Here is a 24,044-nt window from a genome sequence, read left to right on the forward strand (position 1 = left end):
TAATACATCGTTTTATCCAACACCTCATTCTGTAACAGTTCTTAAAACATCATCAAAACCCAAAAATTTATTTTATCTTTTAATTAAATGTTAACGTAAGCCTCAACAAATGATTTAATCTGAGATTCCTGTTTCACATAATTCTAATTTTATGTATTACACTTTTTGATGTTCAATAAACTGTTCAATTCTCTCTAAACTGTATAATTATAAAAACGGTTTAATAAGTCCCCTAGTGTTTTATAGACCTCATAATATATTCAAGATCGGCAGTCATAATAAACAGGTGTTACTGTTACTTTAACAGCATAATACACAGATTTTTCTCTTCACTTTAATTAATACAAATCAAATTAATTATAAATATACATATGCTTGTTTTTCACGGAAGACTTGATAATTTTAGAAGATAAGTTAATGTGGAATTTTTTTCTTTTTTACACATTATCGGATCAAAATTAACTTGTGAAACTCTAACAGAATACAATAAAAAAATATGCATTGCTGTTTAAGAAAAAAAAAAGTATCACTGGACAATGAAGTTAATGTTAAAAAAAAAATCTGAATTGGAGTCTTCTCATAGTGCTTGTAGAATCATTAATTTTAATTTCTATTGTAATAACAAAGTTACATCTTGCGGCGTTTTTTAGGAGTCACCCTGTATATCTGGTGTGTCAAAAAGTACGCACAAGCGTTTCAGTAGCATAGCATTACATAATGTATACCCCGATTTTATATCAAAAACTGTTGAGCAGCTTTCAGTTAAAAAAAGAACTCACAGAAACTGAAAATGAAAATGGCAGCAACGCAATAGGTACCTAACTAAAAACTACTGTACGAGTATGTAGTTGTCATGATGACATTTTATAAGAAATTCAAGAGAAACTCTACAATCCACTAATATGATTTTAGCTTAAAAATTTTGCACACGAAATATCATAAAATTATTTTTTTCTAAGTTTAAGAGTTACTCCGTAGCCATCCTTACTAGCAAGTAGTACATTGATACGAAGTTTAATACTTTCAACAGATTTGTGCTGAGTTGAAATAACTTGGAAATTTCTTATTATATTTGATAAAGATACTTTCATTGACATCATGGCAAATGACATCCCTGAAATGATGAAAACAGTTAAAACATGAAAAATCATGACGTAAAATATTTTACCAATACAATTTCTCGGAGGAATGCTAAAGGGCATAAACGAATAACGAGGTCTTTTTTCAATTTCCTCTGGGAGAAATCTGTCAGGATCAAATTTTAGTGGATCTGGCCAATGTTTTGGATTCCTATGTATAAAATGTACAGGAATGAATAATTCGCTACCTTCGGGGATGACAATGTCACCTACAACACATTCAGTACAGTTCGGCAGTTAAAGGCGTCGTAAACTTACATATTTTAATATCTTCTTGAACCTGTCTAAATAGAACAGGTCCTATTGGAAATAATCTCATGGTTTCTTTGATAACACGTTCCAAATAGTCCATTCGAGTTAAATCATCCAACGTAGGATCTCTGTCGCTCTTTCCAAAGATGTCGCACATCTCCTTGTAAAGTTTTTCTTGGACAGCTTGGTGAATGGCTAACATTATAGTAGCAAAACTTAATGTGAGAGCTGTTGTGTCGCTGCCTGCTGTAGTCATCGTTTGTATTTCTTCCATCATTTCCTGGTCGGTCCATTTACCCTCTTCTTCAGTAATTTTTATTAAGTTACTTAAATAATTTTTACTATAGCTGCTATTCGCGACTTCATCCTTATTACACTTTTTTCTTTCAAGAATCTAAATGTAATTCATTTACAAATAAATTATTGAAACGTCATTTGTACTCGCCTTTCTGACGTAAGCATAAATCATTACACAAACGTGATCCAATTTTTTCTCATATCCAAGCAACTTCCACATAAGATTAATTTGTAATATTGGATTAAAAAAACGTTTCCCTATGTAAAACGCACCTCTAAAACAATTAAGTTAAAACTCTGTGGACAATTATGGTTTATTTAGTTTACTCGGCAATCCACGACAAATATTCGTTTTGATGATTGAGATCGGCCGAATCTACCCCCATACATGTGTCTACAATAATAACACTTTAGAACAAACTTCTTTGTAATGTAATTGTAAAATGCTAACTAACCACAAATAATTTTAAATGTAGATTCGCAATATCGAGTAAAAATGTCTGTTTCACAATTGTCGTAGTTCTTTTTTAAGTTGGCAACTAATTCATTTGAACATCTCACAAAAATGTCAAGATATGAATTCAAAATGGTTTGACTAAATGTTTGATTAATTATTTTTCTATGGGTTCTCCATGTTGAAACTGAAATAGAATTAACATTTTGACAAAAATATAAAAATATACAAGACATATACTCGTATGTACTGTTACGTAGTTTTTTTTATTTCCCCGTCCCCACGTACGCTACAAATTTCTATTTTGTTCTTTGGCTTCGCTTCGGCCCCACAATTGTTACCTCGAGAGCGCAGCGACCTATTTGGTGGAGACAATGATACAAAATGGTATCGTAAACCAAATGTTTATTCACTCAAAGAAAAAAAAATGGCGGAAGTAAAATATCGCTAACTGGATCCGAAAAGATCTAACAATTTTAACAAAATTAACAGTATCGTCTGAAGGGTCCTTCTCCGAGTCTGCGATAAAAAAAGTAAGTAAATTATGACTATCAGTAAAGAGAAATGAAAAAAAACCAAGGGAAGGATGTCCGATCCTTGCGACGGGCGCTAATACCGCTACGCTGCCCACACTAGCGGGGAAGCCCTCAGTTTCCTGCCTCTCTGTAGATAAGTAAAATTAAAAAGATCCTAGCGAACAAAAGTTCCACATCACATGAAAAAAGTATGACTTTCATTACTAGTTGTACAAATAACTATTCATTACATTCGCCATAAATCAGGATCATGTCTATTTTCTCATCGTTCGAATTTTAATCGTCGTATTTGTGATAAATAAAATTATTGGAAGCAAAGCCATCATGGATTCATTATTTCAATTTAAAACAATACGGTATTTTAAATAGCCACGTTAACTTTGGAAATGTGTTGTGAGTTGCATTTTCAATTCCGCCGGAGTGAAATACCCTGTATTAATAATAAATTACATACTTGGTGCAGTTAGTATTCCATTACCAAATGGCGGTTCAAGAAATTTGAACAACGACCCTTTGGCAAGACAATGCTTCATAACATATTCTACAACATCTGGATCGGAAACTATAATGAATAAATAGGGACCCAGCCACATTTTTCCAATTGGTCCATATTTCTCGGCCACTTCCATTGTTTTAGGATAAAATTCTTACAAGAAAAATTGGTTAGGTATATATTTTCTAATACTCTCACAATGTTTTACCATCTGGACCTTTGGCGAATAGATGAATGCTTCCCAAATATGGTAAAGCAAAAGGCCCTTTTATCTTTGCAGCATGATAGTACAACTTTCTCCTTTTCCAACAATAATTAATAATAAACAACACTAACACGACTGATGATAAATGAAACAGAACACTACTGACATTAAAATTATTTTCCTTCATGACGATATTCATTTATTTAAATCAAAGTTCAAAATCAGTTTTACGTCTGATGTCACTGTGAAATGAAATATTTCTTGAGAAATAACCACCAATTTATGTATTCGTAAAAAGAACAAGAATCAAGTAATTAGTTAGAGGACAACAGCGTCCTTGATTCGGAGAGTTTTTCGGTGTAAACATGCCACGGAGAAATAAAACAATATTAAAAATAATAATAATAAACATTTCTCGAGACTGTAATAATTAATATACATGGTGGCCCAAGAAAAAGTATCTACCTGGCTTATCTTGAAAACTATAGACTTCCGGGGAAATTTTCCAAACAGGATAATTTTGATATTGAAAGGGACACATAATTGTGGCGAACTCAGCGGCCCAACGTCATCTAGCGGGCAAGCTTATGACCCTTTGCAGGATTCTCTTGATAGGGATACCAACATTTTTTTATTTTACCTGATTTAGTAGAGATCAAGTGATATACCGAGTGATCAAGAAGGACTGTTTAAGTTGGCAGTACAATTGAGAAAAATTTTTAATTCGGTTATTTATAACACTGCAACTGGATATGTTTTGTTAGTTTATTTAACAAATATCTGATATAGGTATAGCATTAACAACGACAAGCCACCAACAACCGGAAGTTACTCCTGTTATACGATTTAAAATACGATCCAGTGTCACCAACTTAAACAGTCCTTCTTGATCACCCCGTATCATTCTAAAACAATTTGAATTTTCTTTACAACAGAATCATAATTTTATTACTGTTTATGTATGTATATGTAGAATCAGTAAGTACGAGTAGAATGCTGATGATTGAAATGTAAATGGTTTTCATCGTTTTCTATTCTTTACTGTAAGTACTGCAAATTGTTAGAAACGAATGCAGGCAAATGCTTAGTTTTGAAAATATAATATTGTCACCTAAACAGTAAATAATTTGTAGTATTTCTTTTATTTATAGACAATTTAAATTTCCTGAAATTGTTGTATCAGTTCACAATTGTTCCCTGAGTAATTCTTCTAATAATATTGAGAAAACCCAAAGTTTTTGGTATTGTTGTAAAAAGAGTTTAAATCGCTTTAAAATGATATGTCATTCAATCCTTGTTCTCCATAATGCCGGGTGACTTTTAATGATTGACACAAATTTAGTGAGTTGGCACTCCCGAATAATTGGTACATCTAGTCATTTGTCAAAGAGTTGTCTATTGATTCGCTTTCTAGGTTAGGATTCTAGAAATAAACAATGACAATTTGATTTATTTTGACTTTTGTACTGTCATATTTGAATTTGTCAGCCAAGTGTACCAACATAAAATCGTAAATGTGTTCCCAACCCAACAAAAATAATAAGTTGCACTGCTGAATTTATCACTGGCATTTGGGATTCAAAATTGAGCAATTTCGGCGTTTGTCATGTAAATCTGTAGTTTTCAAAATAATGCGGGCAAATAATTTACGTTGGGCCACTCGGTATAATGATTTGAGCAGATTCTTAAAATAAAAATAAACATTTAAATAATTATTCCAGCTTCTTGTGTATTTAATTTTTTATCATATTTGTCCCACTAGTCCTCCAACTAAGTAGTAAATATAATTATGCTAAATACGAAATAATTTAGCAACAAAGAATTAAAAAATGGGAATCCTTCTTGAAAACCAATTTATGAAGGAATTTAATGAACCAGTCCCTACAGCCCGGATTTTAGTCAAATGCGTATTCTTCAGTTTTTCAGCCTTTATCAGGAAACTTAAAAATAAAACTTGTTTCCTAATAATTGCGTCTTTTAGCATGCATTTGTTATTGCCTAAAATTCTTTTTTTTTCTAAATAAACGCGTTAATTGGCTAAAGCGCCTAAAACAGTTATTTGCATATCAAGACCGCGAAATCGTTCTTTAACGTACCGAGAGAAAAATGATCCCCGAGGCAAACAATCTCGAGGATGTTAAAGGATTTCGCGGCCAAGGTGTATACAACATTTTGCAACCGAAAATTTGTAACTATAAAATTAACAAATAAAATTTACTTCACTGTCAGTAAATATAAATTCGGCTTACATGCTGCAATAGAAATGACACAAATAAAATACTTTATCTTGAAAAAAAATAGTAAAAATGTCCGAAGAAAACTATGATGTTTTAGTTTCGTGTGCTCCTCCAGAGTTAAAATAGTAATTTCTTTAACCAGTTCGTGGGCTTTTAAAACACTCGTGCCAAAGAAAGCCCAATTTACACAAGAACGAGTTAAATACAAAGTTTTTTTGTTCGACAAGCCCCTTAAATGCTCCAAATCGCTTAAAATTTTTTAAATTCACTTGACGTTTCGTTTTGACAAGTTGTGACATTTATCAAAATCCGTTCACACAGGAGAAAATTTTCAAATTCTGACAGTGTCGAACAAAAAATTATTATAAATTGTGCGGTGTCTAATTTAATACCTGAAAAATCGAAATGGCAGTGTGAAAATTGTTACAGTGACTTTAGAGACTGGTGTAATAACACGAATGTGAAAACGGTATCGGAAAATGTTGTATTGGCTTATTTACTGAAAAAATCTAAAATATTGAAAAGTTCAAGTTTATGGAGCACTTATTCGCTAACATCAGAATTTCTAGTTGTAAGCAAAAATAATTTAGAGTTACTTCGAAGCCCAATTTTTGAAGATGGTTTTGATTTCATTGCCAAAAAGTAAATTGGAAAAGTTTTTCTTCTTTTGAAAAATATAGAACAAGAAAATTGAAACTCACACACGGCTTATTTTTTGGTAAAAAATTGTCTCTTTCTTCCAAGATTAAATTTTTTACTTAGAACATCTCCCTTCTGGAAATTTCCCAATTGTATTAAATCAATGGACAATGCTATTCCTAACAGTTTACAATAGTATATTAAGTATAAAGAACGGTAATGACAATGTACCGATCGAAGGCTATTGTCTGAGATCGGTACATTGTCATTAACGTTCGTCATGCTTATGAGATTTTTTGCGCGATTGAATATTTATTACAAAACATTCACATCTAGAATAGGCCCAATGCGATACGTGTTTATACCCTTCACACCGTGTTGCCACAATGTCGATTTTTGTATCGCGTTTCTAAGGCAATCTGCAAACAACTACCGCCATTGCAGTTTTTGGGCGCAAATATCGCCAGTTGTGTTGAAAACAAGCAGTAAAATGAGTGATATTAGTGATTCCGAAAGCGAAGTGGATGTTATAGAAGAAACTTTGAATGTGGGGTGCGTCACAAATAAAGAATTTTTGAAACTAACGACCTCAACGTGTAATTAAGAAGACAAGGAAAATTTGGGGTATGAAAATTTTGATAATACTAATGTCGCGGCAAGTTCGCTAATATTATTTCATTGCAGCGGCAAGGAATGCCGATCACAAGAGCCGTGTGAGTTTCCAGAAAGTGCTAACATCTTGTCTTCAACTTCCGGCTACATAAATGGAGAATTTTCGAAACCAACGATCTCAATGTGTACCTAATCAAGAAGACAAGGAAAATGAGGGGTATGAAAATTTTGACAATTCCAATGACGCGGCAAGTTTGCTAATGCTACTACAAGAGCTTTATGAGTTTCCAGAAAGTGCCCCCACATCTTGTCTTCAACTTCTGTCTACATAAAAATTATTATACTTAATAATCGATTAATTTTGAATAAACTTTACTTACCGTTATAGAACACCAAAAATTACTTACCGTCGAGTTTATCGTTAACAACGAGTAAACAGAGCTTACCGTCTTGGAAACAGACGTGGTAAACAAGCAAATAGAGTACAATCGCGCAAAAAAATTTTTAAACATCAAGTTTCATGAAAATCAATGGACTCTTGCTTCACTTCCTAATTCAAATGGTGATCTTGGTATTAGGACAATTGAAGATATCTCTCTCCCAGCCTTCCTTGGTTCAAACCATGGTGTTCACGACCTAGTCTTTCAAAAATTACCAAAAATGGACAAAAAGGTTAGTGTTCATTTTGCTCAAGAAGCTATTGGATTATGGATTGAATTAAATGGTAAAACATTTCCAACGGAAACATTTTTACAAAAAGGCTGGGATATAATCAATACAACAAGAATCATCGCCAATGAAATTAATCTTTGTGATAAAATTGATTCAGCTCGTTTTCTTGCCGCACAAAGAAAGGAATCCAATGCTTGGCTTCATGCCTTTCCCTCAAGACACATCGGTACATTTATGGACAACAAGATTTTACAAATACATATGTGTAGCAAATCGTTTTGGTTGTGAAATTTTTGAGAAACATACTTGCCATTGCGGCATTACAGTTTCAAATGATGGCCGTCACGGACTTAGTTGTCTTAAAAATAACGGCAGATTTTCAAGAGATTCGGATCTAAATCAAATTATCCAGCGAGCCTTAAGTTCCATCCACATTTCCTCCTCTCTTGAACCATGTGGCCTCTTGAGAGACGATGGTAAAAGACCTGATGGTGCTACACTCATTCCATGGCGTAAAGGTCCACGCCTAATATGGGATGTAGCATGTGTTGACACTTTGGCTGATTCTTACATAAGAAAAACTTCCATAATTGCAGGATCTACTGCCGAAGAAGCAAGTAAACGAAAACATGACAAATATCAAAATTTAAAGTCTGCAAATTATATTTTTAAAGCATTAGCTTTCGAAACGTTAGGTCCATGGAGTTTGGAATGTAAAACATTTATCGATTTCATTGGTGCAAAACTTATGATTGAATCCGGAGATTCTACAGCAAAATTTTTCTTCTACCAAAGAATCTCATTGGCAATTCAACGTGGAAATGCTGCAAGTATTTTAGGCACTCTGCCTTATGTAACTCCACTTGAAGAAGTGCATTGTTTATGATTTATATGATTGTATACATTTAATTATTACTTGTTTATTAAATTTTACTAGTTTGTATGTTGAAGTTCATGTTGAACATACGGGATGGCATTGATCTAATGAAGTTTCTGAAGTTGGTACCTTTTTTGAAAAAGAAATCAGTTGATTATCAGGCGAAAAAGTATAAGGCAGGGTTTCTCAACCTTTTAGTTTTTGCGACCCAATTTTCAATCACAATTCTGATCGCCCCCTCCCCCCCCCCTGTCCTAAAATCAAGAATCTTTTCTGAACTTTGTAAAGACATGGCTGCAGTACATTCAGCGTCACTGTTTTATTGCAAGGCAAGATGGTTTTCACGTGGGATATTTTTGCAGTGTGTGCAGAAAAGCGAACCGGAAGCCGAGAAGTTTCGAAATGATTTATTTGTGAGTTCCTTGGTCCAAGGTCCAAGGACCAAATACTTACCTACGTTGGACGAGTGATAAAGTTAATGCCTTTTGTAGAAAATTGGAATTGTGGATGAGAAATTTAAAGCATAAAACTTAGCAATGTTTGCAAATATGGATGTATATCTTAAAAGGCCGAAGAACAATATGTGAAAGTTGTTTATGTACCTATTTTCTGTGGCGACTGCTTTGAAGATTTCAGATAAATATAGAAAAAGAACTCAAGAGTGTCAATTTCTAATATTTAACCTTCTTTTGAAAAACTTCGCGTTGCAAGACAGGTCCAAGGGAGTCACTAATATATTATTAAACTTGGTTTAAATTTAGTATTGATATATATTTTTTAATTTTTTTCGATATGTTCGCCCCCCCCCCCCTTATTGTTATTACGCCCTCCTAGGGGGACGCGCCCCGCAGGTTGAGAATCGCTGGTCTAAGGTATTGACACGTAATCAAATCAATTATTATTTTAATTTTATATTTTTAGGAAAAGCTAGAGATTAAAATGTAAATGTTAAGTTCTGTTATGATAACTTGTATCATCTGCCCCTTTTTACGTCATTTTAATCATTTTTATCATTTTTATCAGGGGCCATGCGAAGAGACGAATTAACCAAAATGTCTATTGATGACATTCAGGATGAAAATTCTTTAAGTAAACTAGGCAAAAATGAATAGGAAATTTTTCCATTTTTGATTTTTTATAAATACAGTTTAAAATTTGTATTGAAAAGTGTTAGAAATATATACAGTGTAGAAACTAATTATGGAATAAATTCAGTAATTTCAAAACTAATGACATTTGTCGAAAATGCTGAAACAAGTCAATTTTTATTTCTCATAATGCTTATTTTAAGTTGCTTCACTTGTTTATGACATCATTCATTTTTGAGTTATGACGTCACACTCATTTTTTTTTAAATGACAACCCCCACTTTTTTTGAAGTGAAAACTTCTTTAGGCGCGCCACATACATTTTATTCCCGGCCAGTGAATTAGTTTCATGCGACACGGTAAAATCGTTCGCAGCACAAGCTAAAATCGGAAAATCGTTCGCAGCACGACACGGCAAGCTAAAATCAAGGGAGTCGAGTTTTTTAACGGACCGAGCAAAAAACAATCAACTGTGCGTCACTTGTCAATTTTAAATTTTCATTGTACGTTGTGTTGTGACCTGACTGACCTCAGTGCAGAGCTGCTGGAGTAAATGTATATAGATATACAGGATATTTCATGAGTGAGTCTGACATAATTTAAAAAGCAACCCACACTATATTTCCAAAAAAAGCTGGCTACTGAAATTAAAATGTCCAGCTTTTTTTGAAAATGTATTGTGGGTTGAATTTATTATTCCGTCAGGCTCATTATCACTCGTGAAATATCCTGTATAGTTTTATATAATATAAACGATAAAGACACGACTGTAAGTTTACAGATGAATGTAATACGTAATTCTCGTAGTGTACCTCTAAAAGCGGACGTATTTGCATTAATTATTTATGCCTTGCTCCTTATTCCTCCAAGTACTATCATCCATAGTAATATCATTTACAGAATACATATTACTTAAAATCGGTAACGAGCATCATAGAAGTTTTCACTTCTGTCGTGCGGTCTTAAGCACACACTCTTTTTTTTCTCTTTCTCATAGACCTTCCTACTAGCTAAAGGATGAATGAAAAAAATTGGTACCTTACATAACAATTTTTTTAGAAAATGACAAATTTTCATTCAAAAATTTAATTTAATTTTTAATTTAACTACGTCAGTTATCGCAGCAGACCGATCTTTCTGTAGGAGCGTGCCACAAATTGTTACGAAAAGATGTACTGTATGTAATTGTATCTTTACTGTGTGAGAGTGGTAGAAGATCCGATCGGTGATCCGATTCAGAGACTGCCTTTGCTGCGACATCCGTTTTTCAAAATAAAAGATTTTCATAGGTGATACTACCAGAATATTAAATGAACATTCGATACTATAAAACATCTTCATAAATTATTCGTTACTTGGGGGCCTTTCGCCGTCGGAAGCTACCGCCAGTGTCCATCGCACTCAATTAGCTGTGGTCCGGCGTAAGTACACAAACAGCCGCGTCACCCATAAGTGGGATAGTAACCAAACTAAGCCAGCTGACACTATGAGTCTGTTAGTACCTTTTTCCCTTTTATTTTCAACAACCGGAATAGACCAGGCTTTGACTGAGGGCTTCGAGGGCTATCGCGTAGGGTTCAATTTATTGGGACAGACATTGTAAATCCAAACAGGATCACATGGTTCGCATCTCAAACTCTTATAACGGGTGACTATTAAAATTTTCACTTGGAGTTGGCTTTGAGCGACTTTTTATTTTTTCTGTTACTTTAGACACACGCAAGAACTAATGACAAATGTCAGTCAGTACAATTGAAACATAGTTTTGAAATATCAAACTTGTCAGTGTCTAATGTGCAACGGAAAACAAAGAATGATCCATAGTCAACCCTAAGTGAAAATTTTAATAGTCACCCGTTAATACTGTTCGCGCCAGAATCTTCGGTACTTGCCCAGCTTAGTCACTTATACATGAGTCATAATTCAATTCTTGGGCCGTGAGTCAAATTCCATTTACCCAACCGTCCACCAAAAAACTTTACTAAATTCATTTATTTATTTATACCGTTTGTGTTCTATCGTTTCAATCCCATTTTGAAACCTCCCAAAGATGCAGCCCCTCGTAGAACCTAATTAAATTAATTTATAAACAAAACACAACGTAGGGCAATTAAACATTTCTTTTCTCATTATTTTGTTTCATATGTATTTTTCCGCAAAAATATTATGCGAGGGAATACTGCAACCAACCATACACCAAATAAGGGAGGAAAGTTTCATCGAGGAAGAACCAAGGAAGTCGAAACGTTTCAGTAAAAGAAGAAAAATATGGAGGTTGTTATTTAAAATAATTTGCGTCATAGCTCAAAAATCGATGACGAGTGAAGCATTAAAATCAGCATTTTGAGAAATAAACTTAACCTGTTTCAGCGTTTTCCACAAATGTTACAAGTTTTGAAATTACTGAATTTATTCCATAAATAGTTTCCACACAATATACAGGTGTTTCTGAAATACGTGTGTTAATTTTAACCAGTGAAAGAACTCGCCAATTTATGAAATGTTTTTCTGCAACATTTTGTAAAATTCGTAAAAGTATTCCAAGATTTTTTGCGCCACGATTTTTACCAAACGAGTCGTTTTGTGTGATTAACTAGTTTCTATTTTTTGTAACCATGAGAATCTAAATTTTTATTATTTACTTTTTTATACATATAACAATGGAACTTTTTAACAAAGATCTGTTTCTATCACAACAGAAAATTTTCGCCCTTACCCATAGGCGGATATACACTTTGATGGTTAATTTGTTCCAAATTTTAAATCGATTTGTATTGCTTTTTCGTAAAAATGTTATAGAGAAAAGTTCCATGATTTGGCGCGGTCTTCCCTTGGTTAAAATTAACACACGTATTTCAGAAACACCCTGTATATTCGTATGAAGAAAAATACTATTAAAATTCGAAATTTAGAAAATAATAATAGTAAATTATTTGTTTTTTTTTCTATAAATGACCATTCCTGACAAAAAAACTGGCATAAAGCGAACTTTCACAGTCACCAATCCAGATTTTGTAAAATTATACCGCAAATATGCAGACAATCGTCCAAAACATGTTGCACATCGTCTGGTAAGAATTCTATAGTTGATTCAAGTTGCAAAAAACCACTTGTCATTTGCGACAGCATTTTTTCAATATTTCTGAACCAAATAAAGGCACAAAGGGACCAGAAAATCATAGTTTGGATTCAATACAGGTGGTTGATAATAGTATATTTAAGGGTTTAGTTAGTTTATTTTGATCCAAAATATGGATTCAGGTTCAAATGACATCACATTTAACACTGAAATTTACTTTCAATACCATCCCCAAATTCAATAATCACTAGAAACGATGCTATAAAATTTATCTTTGTGAAACTGTTTTCGATGACACAAAATGCTGATTGTGACACCGAAAGTAAAAAAATTAAATTTTTTAACGTCCGTCAAAAAAAGTGCAAGTTTTTTCATTCGTTTGCGTTCATGAAATAAGTGATTTTTGAATCGGTCAAGAAGCGTTAAAAAAAGTGCCATAGCGGTCATTTTTGCACGCATTTTGCGTTAAAAAAAGTGCCGTAGCGTGTCATTTTTAACGCAATTATAAAATTTTTCATACATAATTAGTAGTTTTTTTAACGAGTTCGTATGTAAATTGGGATTTTTTTGGCATGATTGGGCCAATTTAAAACGCGAGTAAAACGAGCGTTTTAAAGGTCCACGGGTTCACACAGGAGACAATTTTCAAATTTTGAGATTGTTGAAAAAATTGTTATCTAAATTAATTTCCACCTTCTAAGTAAATGACACTTTACAGGTATATATTTGTGGTCACTAAGTAAATGGGTAATTACAGGCAGACCTGTAATAATTAACAGGCACGTAGAAGAGACTTGTAAAGACTTTACAAGGCTCATCAAAAAATAAATAATCAAAACTAATTAAATGATTTTTTTTAAAGTTTATTACAAACACAAACAAATTTAACTATTAATTGTTGCAATTACATACGTTAATAATGCATTTTGAGCCGTTTCACAAGTCATTTTCATATCGCTTTCACAAAACTTCTGACAGTATTTTTGTTGTTTATCTCAACACCATGACGACGTAGGTATAATTGCCCCACCGCCTTTCATTACAAAATTCTTATTAACATAAATAACAATAAAAAACGAAATTTAAAGGCTGAAGGTGGAAATAAAAGTTTGTATGCAACTCGCTTAGCAATTAATCTTTACTAGGCTTACTGGCTTATGGAGACTCGTTCCTTACGTCACTCGTCCAACAAGTGCCAGCGCGCCCGTAAAGATTAATTTACTAAGCTCGTCATATAAATAACTATTACGGGCGCCAAAAAAATTTTGTATGCAACTCGTTAGTAACGTATGTTTCTTTTTTTTTTACTCGACGGATTGCAAATTTTCCTTCTCGTATAAAAAGTATTACTTTACTCACTTGTTGCATAAATAACTATTTATTGTCCAATAGATAGTTGGAAATTTGTAACATCATTAGCTTTTCAAATATTTTAGAAAATATTGGTAATAAGGACACGGGACGGTAATTATTCTTGTCATTTGCATCGCCTTTCTTAAAAAATTGGAATTATTAAAGATTTTTTCAAACAGTCAGGAAAAGAGTTCATAGAGAGATACTTACATAAATTGAACAGCTTTGTCAATGGCATTATTAAAATGTTTTTAACCATCTTTATTAGTTCAGTGTTCAACCCGTAGATTTCCCTGCTTCTTTTGTTTTTTAAGTTGTCGATGCAGTCCCTTACTTCAATAAATGTTACTTGTTTAAAAGAAAAACCCTTTATACAATTGGTATCTGTTAGCGGCATTAGCTTGATGGGGTCTATTGGAGATGGAGCCAAAAATGTTTATTTGTTCCCTACTTGTAAACATCAGTATATCAAGTATCTGTATTCACCTTGAAAATGTCTCTTAACTGGCTAGCATGTAAAATTTTACACCCGTGCTCATATGAGTGATGTGCGTTTCCAAAGCAATACGTATAAAGCGCATAAACTCCGTACGGTGATAGATTGCACGTTTTTTGACAGAAGACAGACACAGAAACTGGTTTGGCGGGAATTAATCTGCAGGGATACAACGGTTTTCTACATAACGTGAAACAATTGAGATGGAGAGTTTAGTATTTTTCACTGTTTTATGTTTTGGAACTAGAATTTAAAAACGTGCAATCTATCACCGTACGGAGTATACCATTTTTTTTCAAATACCGGAATTTTTAATAGTTTGTATAACTATTTACAAGTGAGGAACAAATGAAATATTCAACAATACACGCCTTGGGCTCTCCAGTCATATCCTTCTGTCGCCAGTAAAAACCCTTTTTACCATGCTAGTAATGTTAAATACTATTTCAATTATTGAGAAATATTAGAAAAAAAGTTATTTACTTCATCAGCGCTCGCCTGAGGAATATTTTGCGGTGACTTATGTATATAGTGATTAATTGTTTTCCACATAGCTTTAGAAGTACGGGATCGGTGATCCGTAACCCTTATAGTGCATCCACAATCGACTCTTTAACGCCTACTATGAGGTGAAATTTAAAAAAACAACCGATATTATCTATTAAGTACAAAGTTTCCTCTTGCAGGAATGTTTACAAAGGGCCGCATATTATAACACTTTATATGATAATTTATGGTCTTTTAGGAGACATTTTGTTTAATACTTTATTTATTAAAATTGGACAATAAATAAACGTGCTACAGCGTTTTGGAAATTTTAAAAATCACCCTGTATATGATAGTCTGCACCAGTGCAATTATCGATAATTTGCACTAGAGCAAAACTGTTGTCAATAAAGCAACTTAGGCACCAATTCAGTGCAAATGTCATGCTCATGACCGTCAACAACCGCGTAAAAATGGAAAGAAAAACCAATTTTTAAACGCAGAACTACGTTTATTTGTACAGGGTTATTCTAAATGATTGTAGTCGATGTAGTCGAAGTAGGCGTGAAAACTTAATGTAAAATTTATGGTTGCCGCTCCACTTAAAAAAACATCAAAATGATGTGAATAAGTGAGTACACACCGTTCACACACGGGAGTTAAATTGATTGGAAAACAACTCAATATTTTTAAAATTGATTGCAAAACAACTCAATATCTCTGGATTCAATCGTTAATTTAACAAAAATAAATAAAAATCTCCACACCGCACTTTTCACCTAAAAAATAACAATGACAGCGACAAAACTGACAGTTCACATGAAAGCGGCAAAAATGTAATAACATGGACATCGCCTACTTCGACTACAATCATTTAGAATAACCCTGTACATGTACTGACATTTTTCTCAGGAAATGGCCTGCCAAAATATCCTCTCGTGCATGTCAAATTGTCTCATAATTTCCTCTCGTGCGCCTCGCGCCCTCCAGAGAATTAAATTATCGACAATTTTACATGCACTCGGGACATTACTATTGATTATTTCATTCATCATCGTTTTCGACCAATCGTAAGGCTTTATTTTTTGGATTACAGTGATAATTCGATAAGTCGTCAAGAAGGTTTCTCAGATGTTTTCAACCCTATTGCTAAAGTAATAAAATACATACTGTTGTCAAATGGTACCTACTATTTAATTCATGAAATAATCAATCGAATTACACTCTAGCTCTTGAAATGATCTGTTTTAACACTCAAGCTCTCAAAAGGTAACCGTGTCACTTTAACATGACGCTCGTTGTTACCTAGGAGAACTTCCGTGTTAAAAATCGATCATTTCAGAGCTCTCGTGGAATTACAACCGAAAATTGACAATCAATAATCGGTGCGATTCTGATTTTTTTCGTCTAATTGCTAAGTAACAACATTGCTATCTCTGCAATGTTGTAACAATGTCGATAACCATAACGAAATTTGAGCAATGTTTATTATTATTGCCGCAGTCCATCATGAACATCGTTATTTAATAAGCGTCGCCCATGCGCAGCTTGCTTAGCTAGTGAACATTGCTCAAATCAAACGTCAAAGCTGCGTCAATTAATTTAAAAACTGATTCTTACCATTCTTCTGCTAACGGTAAAAAAAGGAACAAGAAGACTAATTTCCAGCAAATGGAAACGTTGGAGAACGAGCATATTTTAGTAAGTTTTAATTTATTTTAATTTCTTATCAATTTATATACTAATCTCAATCTGGCCTTGAAACCACAATAGAACTTCGTAATAGCAAAAAAGTATTATTCAATGTATTATTCAATTATTTCACGTATAATGTATGTATTACACTTACTGATTCTCAGCATTTTCCACGTTATTTTGAAAATACATAAGAAAATTTGCTCATCTTTCAAATTAGCAAGATGATTTGTCACACGTTTATATAACAATCTTCATAACCTTGATTGTTAGAAAAATGGTTATGATTTGGCAAACTAGAATAGCATTTTTTGACAAGACTCTTTATATAACCAGAAAATGTTTACATAACAATTTCTGGTATTGCTAAGGGATAACCATGTTGAATTAGAATCGCACCGAATATAACTTTCAACTTAAAAATATTGCTGATACAAAAATCCTCAAATTATTTTTTTCTAGGTTTAAGAGTTACTCCGTAACCATCCCTACTAGCAATTATTACGTTGATAAGAAGTTTAATACTTTCTACAGATTTGTATTGAGTTGAAATAATTCGGAAATTTCTTATGACATTTGATAAAGAAACTTTCATTGACATCATGGCAAATGACATCCCTGAAAAGATAAAGAATTTAAATCACGAAAAATTTTAATGGAAAATATTTTACCAATACAATTTCTCGGAGGAATGCTAAAGGGCATAAACGAATAACGAGGTCTTTTTTCAATTTCCTCTGGCAGAAATCTGTCAGGATCAAATTTTAGTGGATTTGGCCAATGTATTAATATGTAATTAATAATTCGCTACCTTCGGGAATGACAATGTCACCTACAACATATTCAGTATAGTTCGGCAGTTAAAGGCGTCGTAAACTTACCTACGTATTTTAATATCTTCCTGAACCTGTCTCAATAGAATAGGTGCTATGGGAAATAATCTCAGGGTTTCTTTGATAACACGTTCCAAATAGTCCATTCGAGTTAAATCATCTAACGTAGGATCTCTGTCGGTATTTCCAAAGATGTCGCACATCTCTTTGTAAAGTTTTTCTTGAATGTCTTGGTGCATGGCTAACATTATAGTGGCAAAACTTAATGTGATAGCTGTTGTGTCGCTGCCTGTTGCAATCATCGTTTGTGTTTCTTCCATCATTTCCTCGTCGGTCCATTTACCCTCTTTTTCGGTAGCTTTTATTAAGTTACTTAAATAATTTTTATCATTACTACTATCGCCAACTTCATTCTTATCAGACATTTTTTTTCTTTCAAGAATCTAAAAGTAATTCCTTGAACAAATAAATTATGAAAACTTCATTTGTACTTGCCTTTCTGACGTAAGCATAAATCATTCCACAAAGCTGATCCAATCTTTTCTCATATCCAAGCAATCTCCACACAAGATTAATTTGTAGTATGGGATTAAGGAAACGTTTCACTATGTCAGAGGCGAATCTAAAACAATTAAGTTAAAACTCTGTGGACAATTATGGTTTATTTAATTTACTCAGCAATCCACGACAAATATTCGTTTTGATGATTGAGATCGGCCGAATCTACCCCCATACATGTGTCTACAATAATAATACTTTAGAACAAATTTTCTTGTGATATTAATAATATTTGCACAATGCTAACAAACCACAAATAATTTTAAAAGAAGATTCGTAATATCGTAGAAAGATGTTTGTTTCACAATTAATATAGTTCGTTTTCAGGTTAACGATTAATTCATTTGAACGTCCCACAAAAATGTCAAAATATGAATTCAAAATGGTTTGATTAAATGTTTGATTAATTATTTTTCTATGGGCTCTCCATGTTGAAACTGAAACAGAATTAACATTTTGACAAAAATATTAAAATGTACATATACTCGTATGTACAGTTAATTTCAAAATTATCGAGTACACCTCAAAAATCAAGAAGTCGATTTGTTACAGTTTTTTTCACACGTAAAGATGCCTCTTTGAAATTTGAGCGTCATATTTTTTATATGGGTTAGGTAAGTTTGACAACATAAAATGTCGCTGATATTTTAGAACACCAAAACATTGTCTGTTCTATCCTCTGCATGGTGCCCTTCGCGATGTTATTATACTGGGCAACCCTCCGGATCGATCACCCTTCTTGTAATTTGGAAAGAATGAGCACTTTCGCGTTTTCGGTTCGACTAGGCATTTTGTTTGTCAAAACTGACATTGATCATTGACAAAAAAAAATGTTAGTGCATTTGACACTGTAAAAAATTAGGAGTACTCTATAATTTTGAAATTAACTGTACCTATACAGAGTGTCTCAAAAATCTAATTTTGAAAAGTTGTTGAAATGTTTGACGCAATAGATATTTATTTAAAATGCATAGGTTCAGAACTTATTTTTATATATTTAAATTTTACGTTTTGAATAGTTGCAATTAAATATTTTTACAATAAATGAAAAATATATTTTACTTTTGTCTGCCGTTATCATTCATTCTCCAAAGTAACATTAAATGTTTTAAAACAGTTACATTTAAGTACTCTCTTACAGTAGGTACTAAATTATGTTACTAATAAATTACGTACTTGGTGCAGTTAGTATTCCATTACCAAATACTGGGCCAAGTAAATTGTACCACGACCCTTTAGCAAGACATTGCTTCAGAACATATTCTACAACATCTGAATCGGAAACTGCAATGAATAAATAGGGACCCAACCAGATTTTTCCAATTGGTGCATATTTCTCCGCCACTTCCAATGATGTAAGAAACCAATCTTACAAGAAAAGTTGGTTAGGTATATATTTTCTAATACTCTCACATTGTTTTACCATCTGGACTTTTGCTGCATAGATGAATGCTTCCCAAAAATGGTAAAGCAAAAGGTCCCTTCAACTTTGCAGCATGAGAGTACAATTTTCTTCTTTTCCAACAATAATTAATAATAAACAACACTAACACAACTGATGATAAATGAAACAGAACGCTACTGACGTTCAAATTATTTTCCTTCATGACGATATTCATTTATTTAAGTCAAAGTTAAAATCTGTTTTACGTCTGAAGTCACTATGAAACGAAATATGTTTTTAGAAGTAACCACCACCAATATTCGTAAAAAGAACAAGAATCAAGTATTTAGTTAGAGGTCAACAGCATCCATGATTCGGAGAGTTTTTCGGTGTAAACATGCCAAGGAGAAATATAACAAAATATTAGAAATTGTAATAATAAACATTTCTCTAGACGGTAATAATTAATGTACAGGGTGGCCCAAGGAAAAGTATCCACCTGGATTATCTTGAAAACTACAGACTTCGGGGAAAAATTTCGAAACAGGTTGATTTTGACATCGCAAGGGACACATAATATTGACGAACCCAGCGACCCAACGTCGTCATCTCTCGCTCTAGCTTATGAAGTTACGACTCTCTTGCAGGATGAAATTGTACATCATTTTAAAGCATTTTAAATTCAACATTTTTTAGTTTGACCTGATATTATTGCATAAAGTACACTCTGTCAAGTGTGGTCAAGTGATATTTCATTTTGTTGAAACAATTTGAATTCTCTTTACAATATTTAGTACCATCATAATTTTGTTGCTGTTTATGTAGCGTCAGTAAATAGAATGCTGATGATTGAAATGTAAATGATTTTCATCTTTGCCTATTATTTACTGTAAGTACTTCAAATTGTTAGAAGCGAACTGAAAATTTAATAATGTTACCTAAAGAGTAAATAAATTGTAAAGTCCATTCAAAAATCAAAAAACCACCAACTTCGCACTTTCCTCTACAATTGCTATCGGCAACGCTGTTTAGTGTAAAATTTGGTGAGAATTGTAATTTTGAGGTTAAGTGTTTATAAAATGTCTTGTTTTTGTGGTCACGTTTAAGTAAAAATACTAAGAATCAATAAATAAATGAAACGTGCTGCTAATAAAACAATATGTATGAACGAAATTCAAAGCAATGAAATTTTATTTTGAATCAAATAAATGTCATAATTTATAGTTACTCGTACCAACATAGTATGAAAAATATCTACCTAGGGGTTTTAAAATTTTACCAACCTAAAGCAACAGGTGGTGGTTTTTTGATTTTTGAATGGACTTTAGTACCGGGTGAGCAGCAATAACTGTTTTAGTTGGCAATAACAAATTTTACATGAAATTTTCAAGACTGTGAATTGTACCTACATATTTCAGTTTGTTTTATTGACATTACTGACAGGTGGCATACATTTAAAATTTAAACGTATTGGTTCTTGTAATCTTTTATTAATAAAATGGTTTTCTCGTTGGAACATGACATAAAATTCACCGGTATTTATTGCCAACTTAAACAGTAATTGTTGCTCACCCGATATAATGATTGAGATAAATTTGTTGAGTTGTCACTCCCGAATAATTGGTACTGCTAGTCACTTGTCAAAGAGTTGTTTGTTGATTCGTTTGCAAACCGAACAAAAATAATTTCAATCATTAAAAGCCACTCGGTAGTTCGCGAGATAGTGGCCACCTTGCCAAGTTGCACTGCTGAATTTATCACTGACACGTGTGCCTTAGGAAATGAAAATTGACCTATTTTTGCGTTTGTCATGTAAATCTGGAATTTTCAGAATAATACGGGTGAATAATTTACTTTGGGTCACTCGGTATAATGATTTGAGCAGATTCTTAAAATTCAAATTTAAATCATAATTATTCCAGTTTCTTGCATATTTAATTTTTTCTTATAGGTATTTGTCCTACATTGTCCAACAACTAAATATAATAATTATGCAATAATTTTGCAACAACGAAGTAAAAAATGGGAATCGTTCTTGAAAACTACTTTACGAAGGAATTTAATGAACTAGTATCAATCTCTATTGCTCTTATTTCAGTGAGTTTGTATTATTTGCATCAGCAGAGAGCTAAGGCTTAAAATAGTATATTAAAGTATAAGTGGATAAAAAGATCTTTAAAACACGCGCGGTTTTTCGGGCACGACGGCGCAAACGGAGTGTTCGAAACAGAGCAAGTGTTTTAAAGACCAGTTATCCACGAATACTTTACGCTATTTTTTTTTATTGGTACACTTTGAAATCGTAAATATTACAAAAAATGGAAATAAGAACGTGAATACATTAGTGATGTGACATGAATATACCTTTCGTCGTCATGGAAAATGAAAAAAACCAAAATTAATTTCCAATCTGTCACTTAATCTCAACTATATTATTCACATTGTTAAGGCACGAGTATAATACTGTAACGGTCCGAATAGGTTCGATAAATTAAGAATTTTAATTTTAAAATAATTTCAACGAAATATTTTAAATACCGTTCATTTGCGACGGAAATGCTGGTCAGTTGTAAATTTTATTGTTGCTTTGTTCACAAGAGTGGCACCACACTCCTCAAGTGAAATCTGCCAACCTTTCTTTGAAAATGCAGGTACGCGTCCGGGGCAAAACATAGCCCAAGGGGAACAAGTGTTCAGGGGAAAAGAAGCGTTGCAATAAATTTACTGTAATTACATGTTCGACAATTTGGGTGGTCCAGTTAAAATCAGGGGAAAATTGAATTAATGAATTTGATGTTAGCAGGTTTCAAATTGAGCGAACAAAATTAATGTTCATTAGGTTAATTTATTTTTTTAGCATTCTCAAATTTGTGGCATATTTGTAATTAAAGGGCGAGAATTGCAAATTAAAAAAAAAAAACAGAGTGCTTTATCGTAGAAATGAACTAGAATTGTTTGCACTTTTAGTTAGAAAAGTAACAAAGCAAAGTAGAAAGGGAGTCGGTAGAAAACACAGAGGACCGGGTAACGGTAAAGCCAGGTAGTCGTAGAAACCAGAGGTGTGAGTGAGAGAGAGAGAATGAAATTTACGAAGTAATTATTAATTAGAACGGTTTTGGGGAATCAAACCAATGTAGAACAATTTTTAGAAGTAGCAGAACAACGGAACTTAGTTGTATGAAATGGCACTTGCGTAACAGCGTTTCAAGCCCAATTTAGGTTTCAAAATAAGGTTAATTTGTTCCATTTTAATTATGTTTGTTTCATTTTAATTATGTTTGTTTCATTTTAATTATGTTTGTTGCATTTTAATTATGTTTGTTTCATTTAAATTCTGTTTAATTCTTGGTGCTGATTTTTATTATTGTATAGAGTCGGTAATTCAGTGTTCCTGTTTAATTCTATTTGTTCCATTTTTAATTGTGTTTGTTTCTTGATGTTGAGGTTTATTATTGTATAGAGTCAGTAATTTAGTGTTCTTTTTCAGAGTTCTAATTCAACAACAAATTATGTACATTCGGTCTGGTCCTAACAAAAGTCTAAATTTAAACATTTAAATTAATGGTGGAAAACGGAGACTGTAATTTCAAAAGTTCTAGAGATATCGAAAGGGTGTCGCGGTCGGCGTAAAGTAGAACCGAGCTGATTGGTCACTTTGGTCAAGTAGGGGTTGCGAAAGTGGGGTGCGCCAGAAATGATAAAACCGATTGCGGGACGGGAAACAGGGCTTTTTTGATTCACTCGGGGTTTGATCTCCAAAGTAGCCGGAGGTACGTTCAGTACTTCCAGCAGCCATTTTGTGACCACGTGCTTTACATTTACAAGGTAAATTATTTATCTAATTCTTGTACACGATTTGTAGTCGCGATTTAATTAGTCAAACAGCATTTAGTTCTTTATCGTTCTAAAGTAAAGATTATATTATTTTCTTTGAGCTTTTGATGACCACGTGACTCTTTAGAATCTTATATTCATTTCTTTATCGCGAAGTATGTGATCTTGCATTTACCGATTGGGGAAACGTGCTCTTGTCAGGGGGAACCAGTATGCAATTATTATAAAACATTTCCATTCATTATTTATGTCTTGGATTCTCGAGTTCGGGAAGCTACCGCCAGTGTCCGTCGCACTCAATAAGCTGTGGTCCGGCGTAAGAGCACAAAATTAGCCGCGTCACCCCCAAGGGGGCCAGCGACCAAACTAGGCCAGCTGACACGTGAAGAGAGGTACCCTTTGGCCCTGTTAGAACCTTTTTTCCCTTTCATTTTCGACCACCGGAGTAGACCGGGGTGATCTATGAGATTCCAGGGCATCGCGTCGGGTTAAATTTAATTGGGGAAATAGTTGAAATCTAAATCGGATCACATAGTTCGCATCTCAAACTCGTATAATGCTGTTCGCGCCATAAACTCATATATTTGCCCAGCGTAGTCATTTATTCATGAGTCAGGTCTCAATTCGAGGGCCGCGAGTTCTATTCTATTTTTTGGAAAACCTCCGAAGGTACGGCCTCTCGTTAGAACCTAATTAAACAAAATAAAAATAAAACACAACGTAGGATCCATAAACATTTCTTTTCTCATTATTTTTGTTTCGTATTTTTCCGCAAAATTTCATCCGAGGGAATGCGGCAACCAACAATACACCAAATGAGGGAGA

General features: G+C 33.3%; 1 protein-coding gene across 1 annotated transcript; it reads right to left on the reverse strand.

The window, feature by feature from the left end:
• Positions 1 to 23,628, reverse strand: LOC138129406 (cytochrome P450 4C1-like). Its single transcript, XM_069045698.1, has 14 exons — positions 19,425 to 23,628; positions 19,178 to 19,369; positions 18,253 to 18,438; positions 18,118 to 18,184; positions 17,939 to 18,065; positions 17,492 to 17,886; positions 3,380 to 3,576; positions 3,133 to 3,324; positions 2,144 to 2,329; positions 2,016 to 2,082; positions 1,837 to 1,963; positions 1,398 to 1,785; positions 1,169 to 1,348; positions 1 to 1,114 (listed from the first exon to the last, which is right to left on the reverse strand). The coding sequence occupies exons 1-14, from the start codon at positions 19,618 to 19,620 to the stop codon at positions 945 to 947; spliced, it is 2,670 nt and encodes an 889-aa protein (XP_068901799.1). The 5' UTR covers positions 19,621 to 23,628; the 3' UTR covers positions 1 to 944.
• Positions 23,629 to 24,044: the final 416 nt, after the last annotated feature.

This window comes from Tenebrio molitor, chromosome 4, assembly GCF_963966145.1.
Source record: "Tenebrio molitor chromosome 4, icTenMoli1.1, whole genome shotgun sequence".
Lineage (NCBI taxonomy): Eukaryota > Metazoa > Arthropoda > Insecta > Coleoptera > Tenebrionidae > Tenebrio > Tenebrio molitor.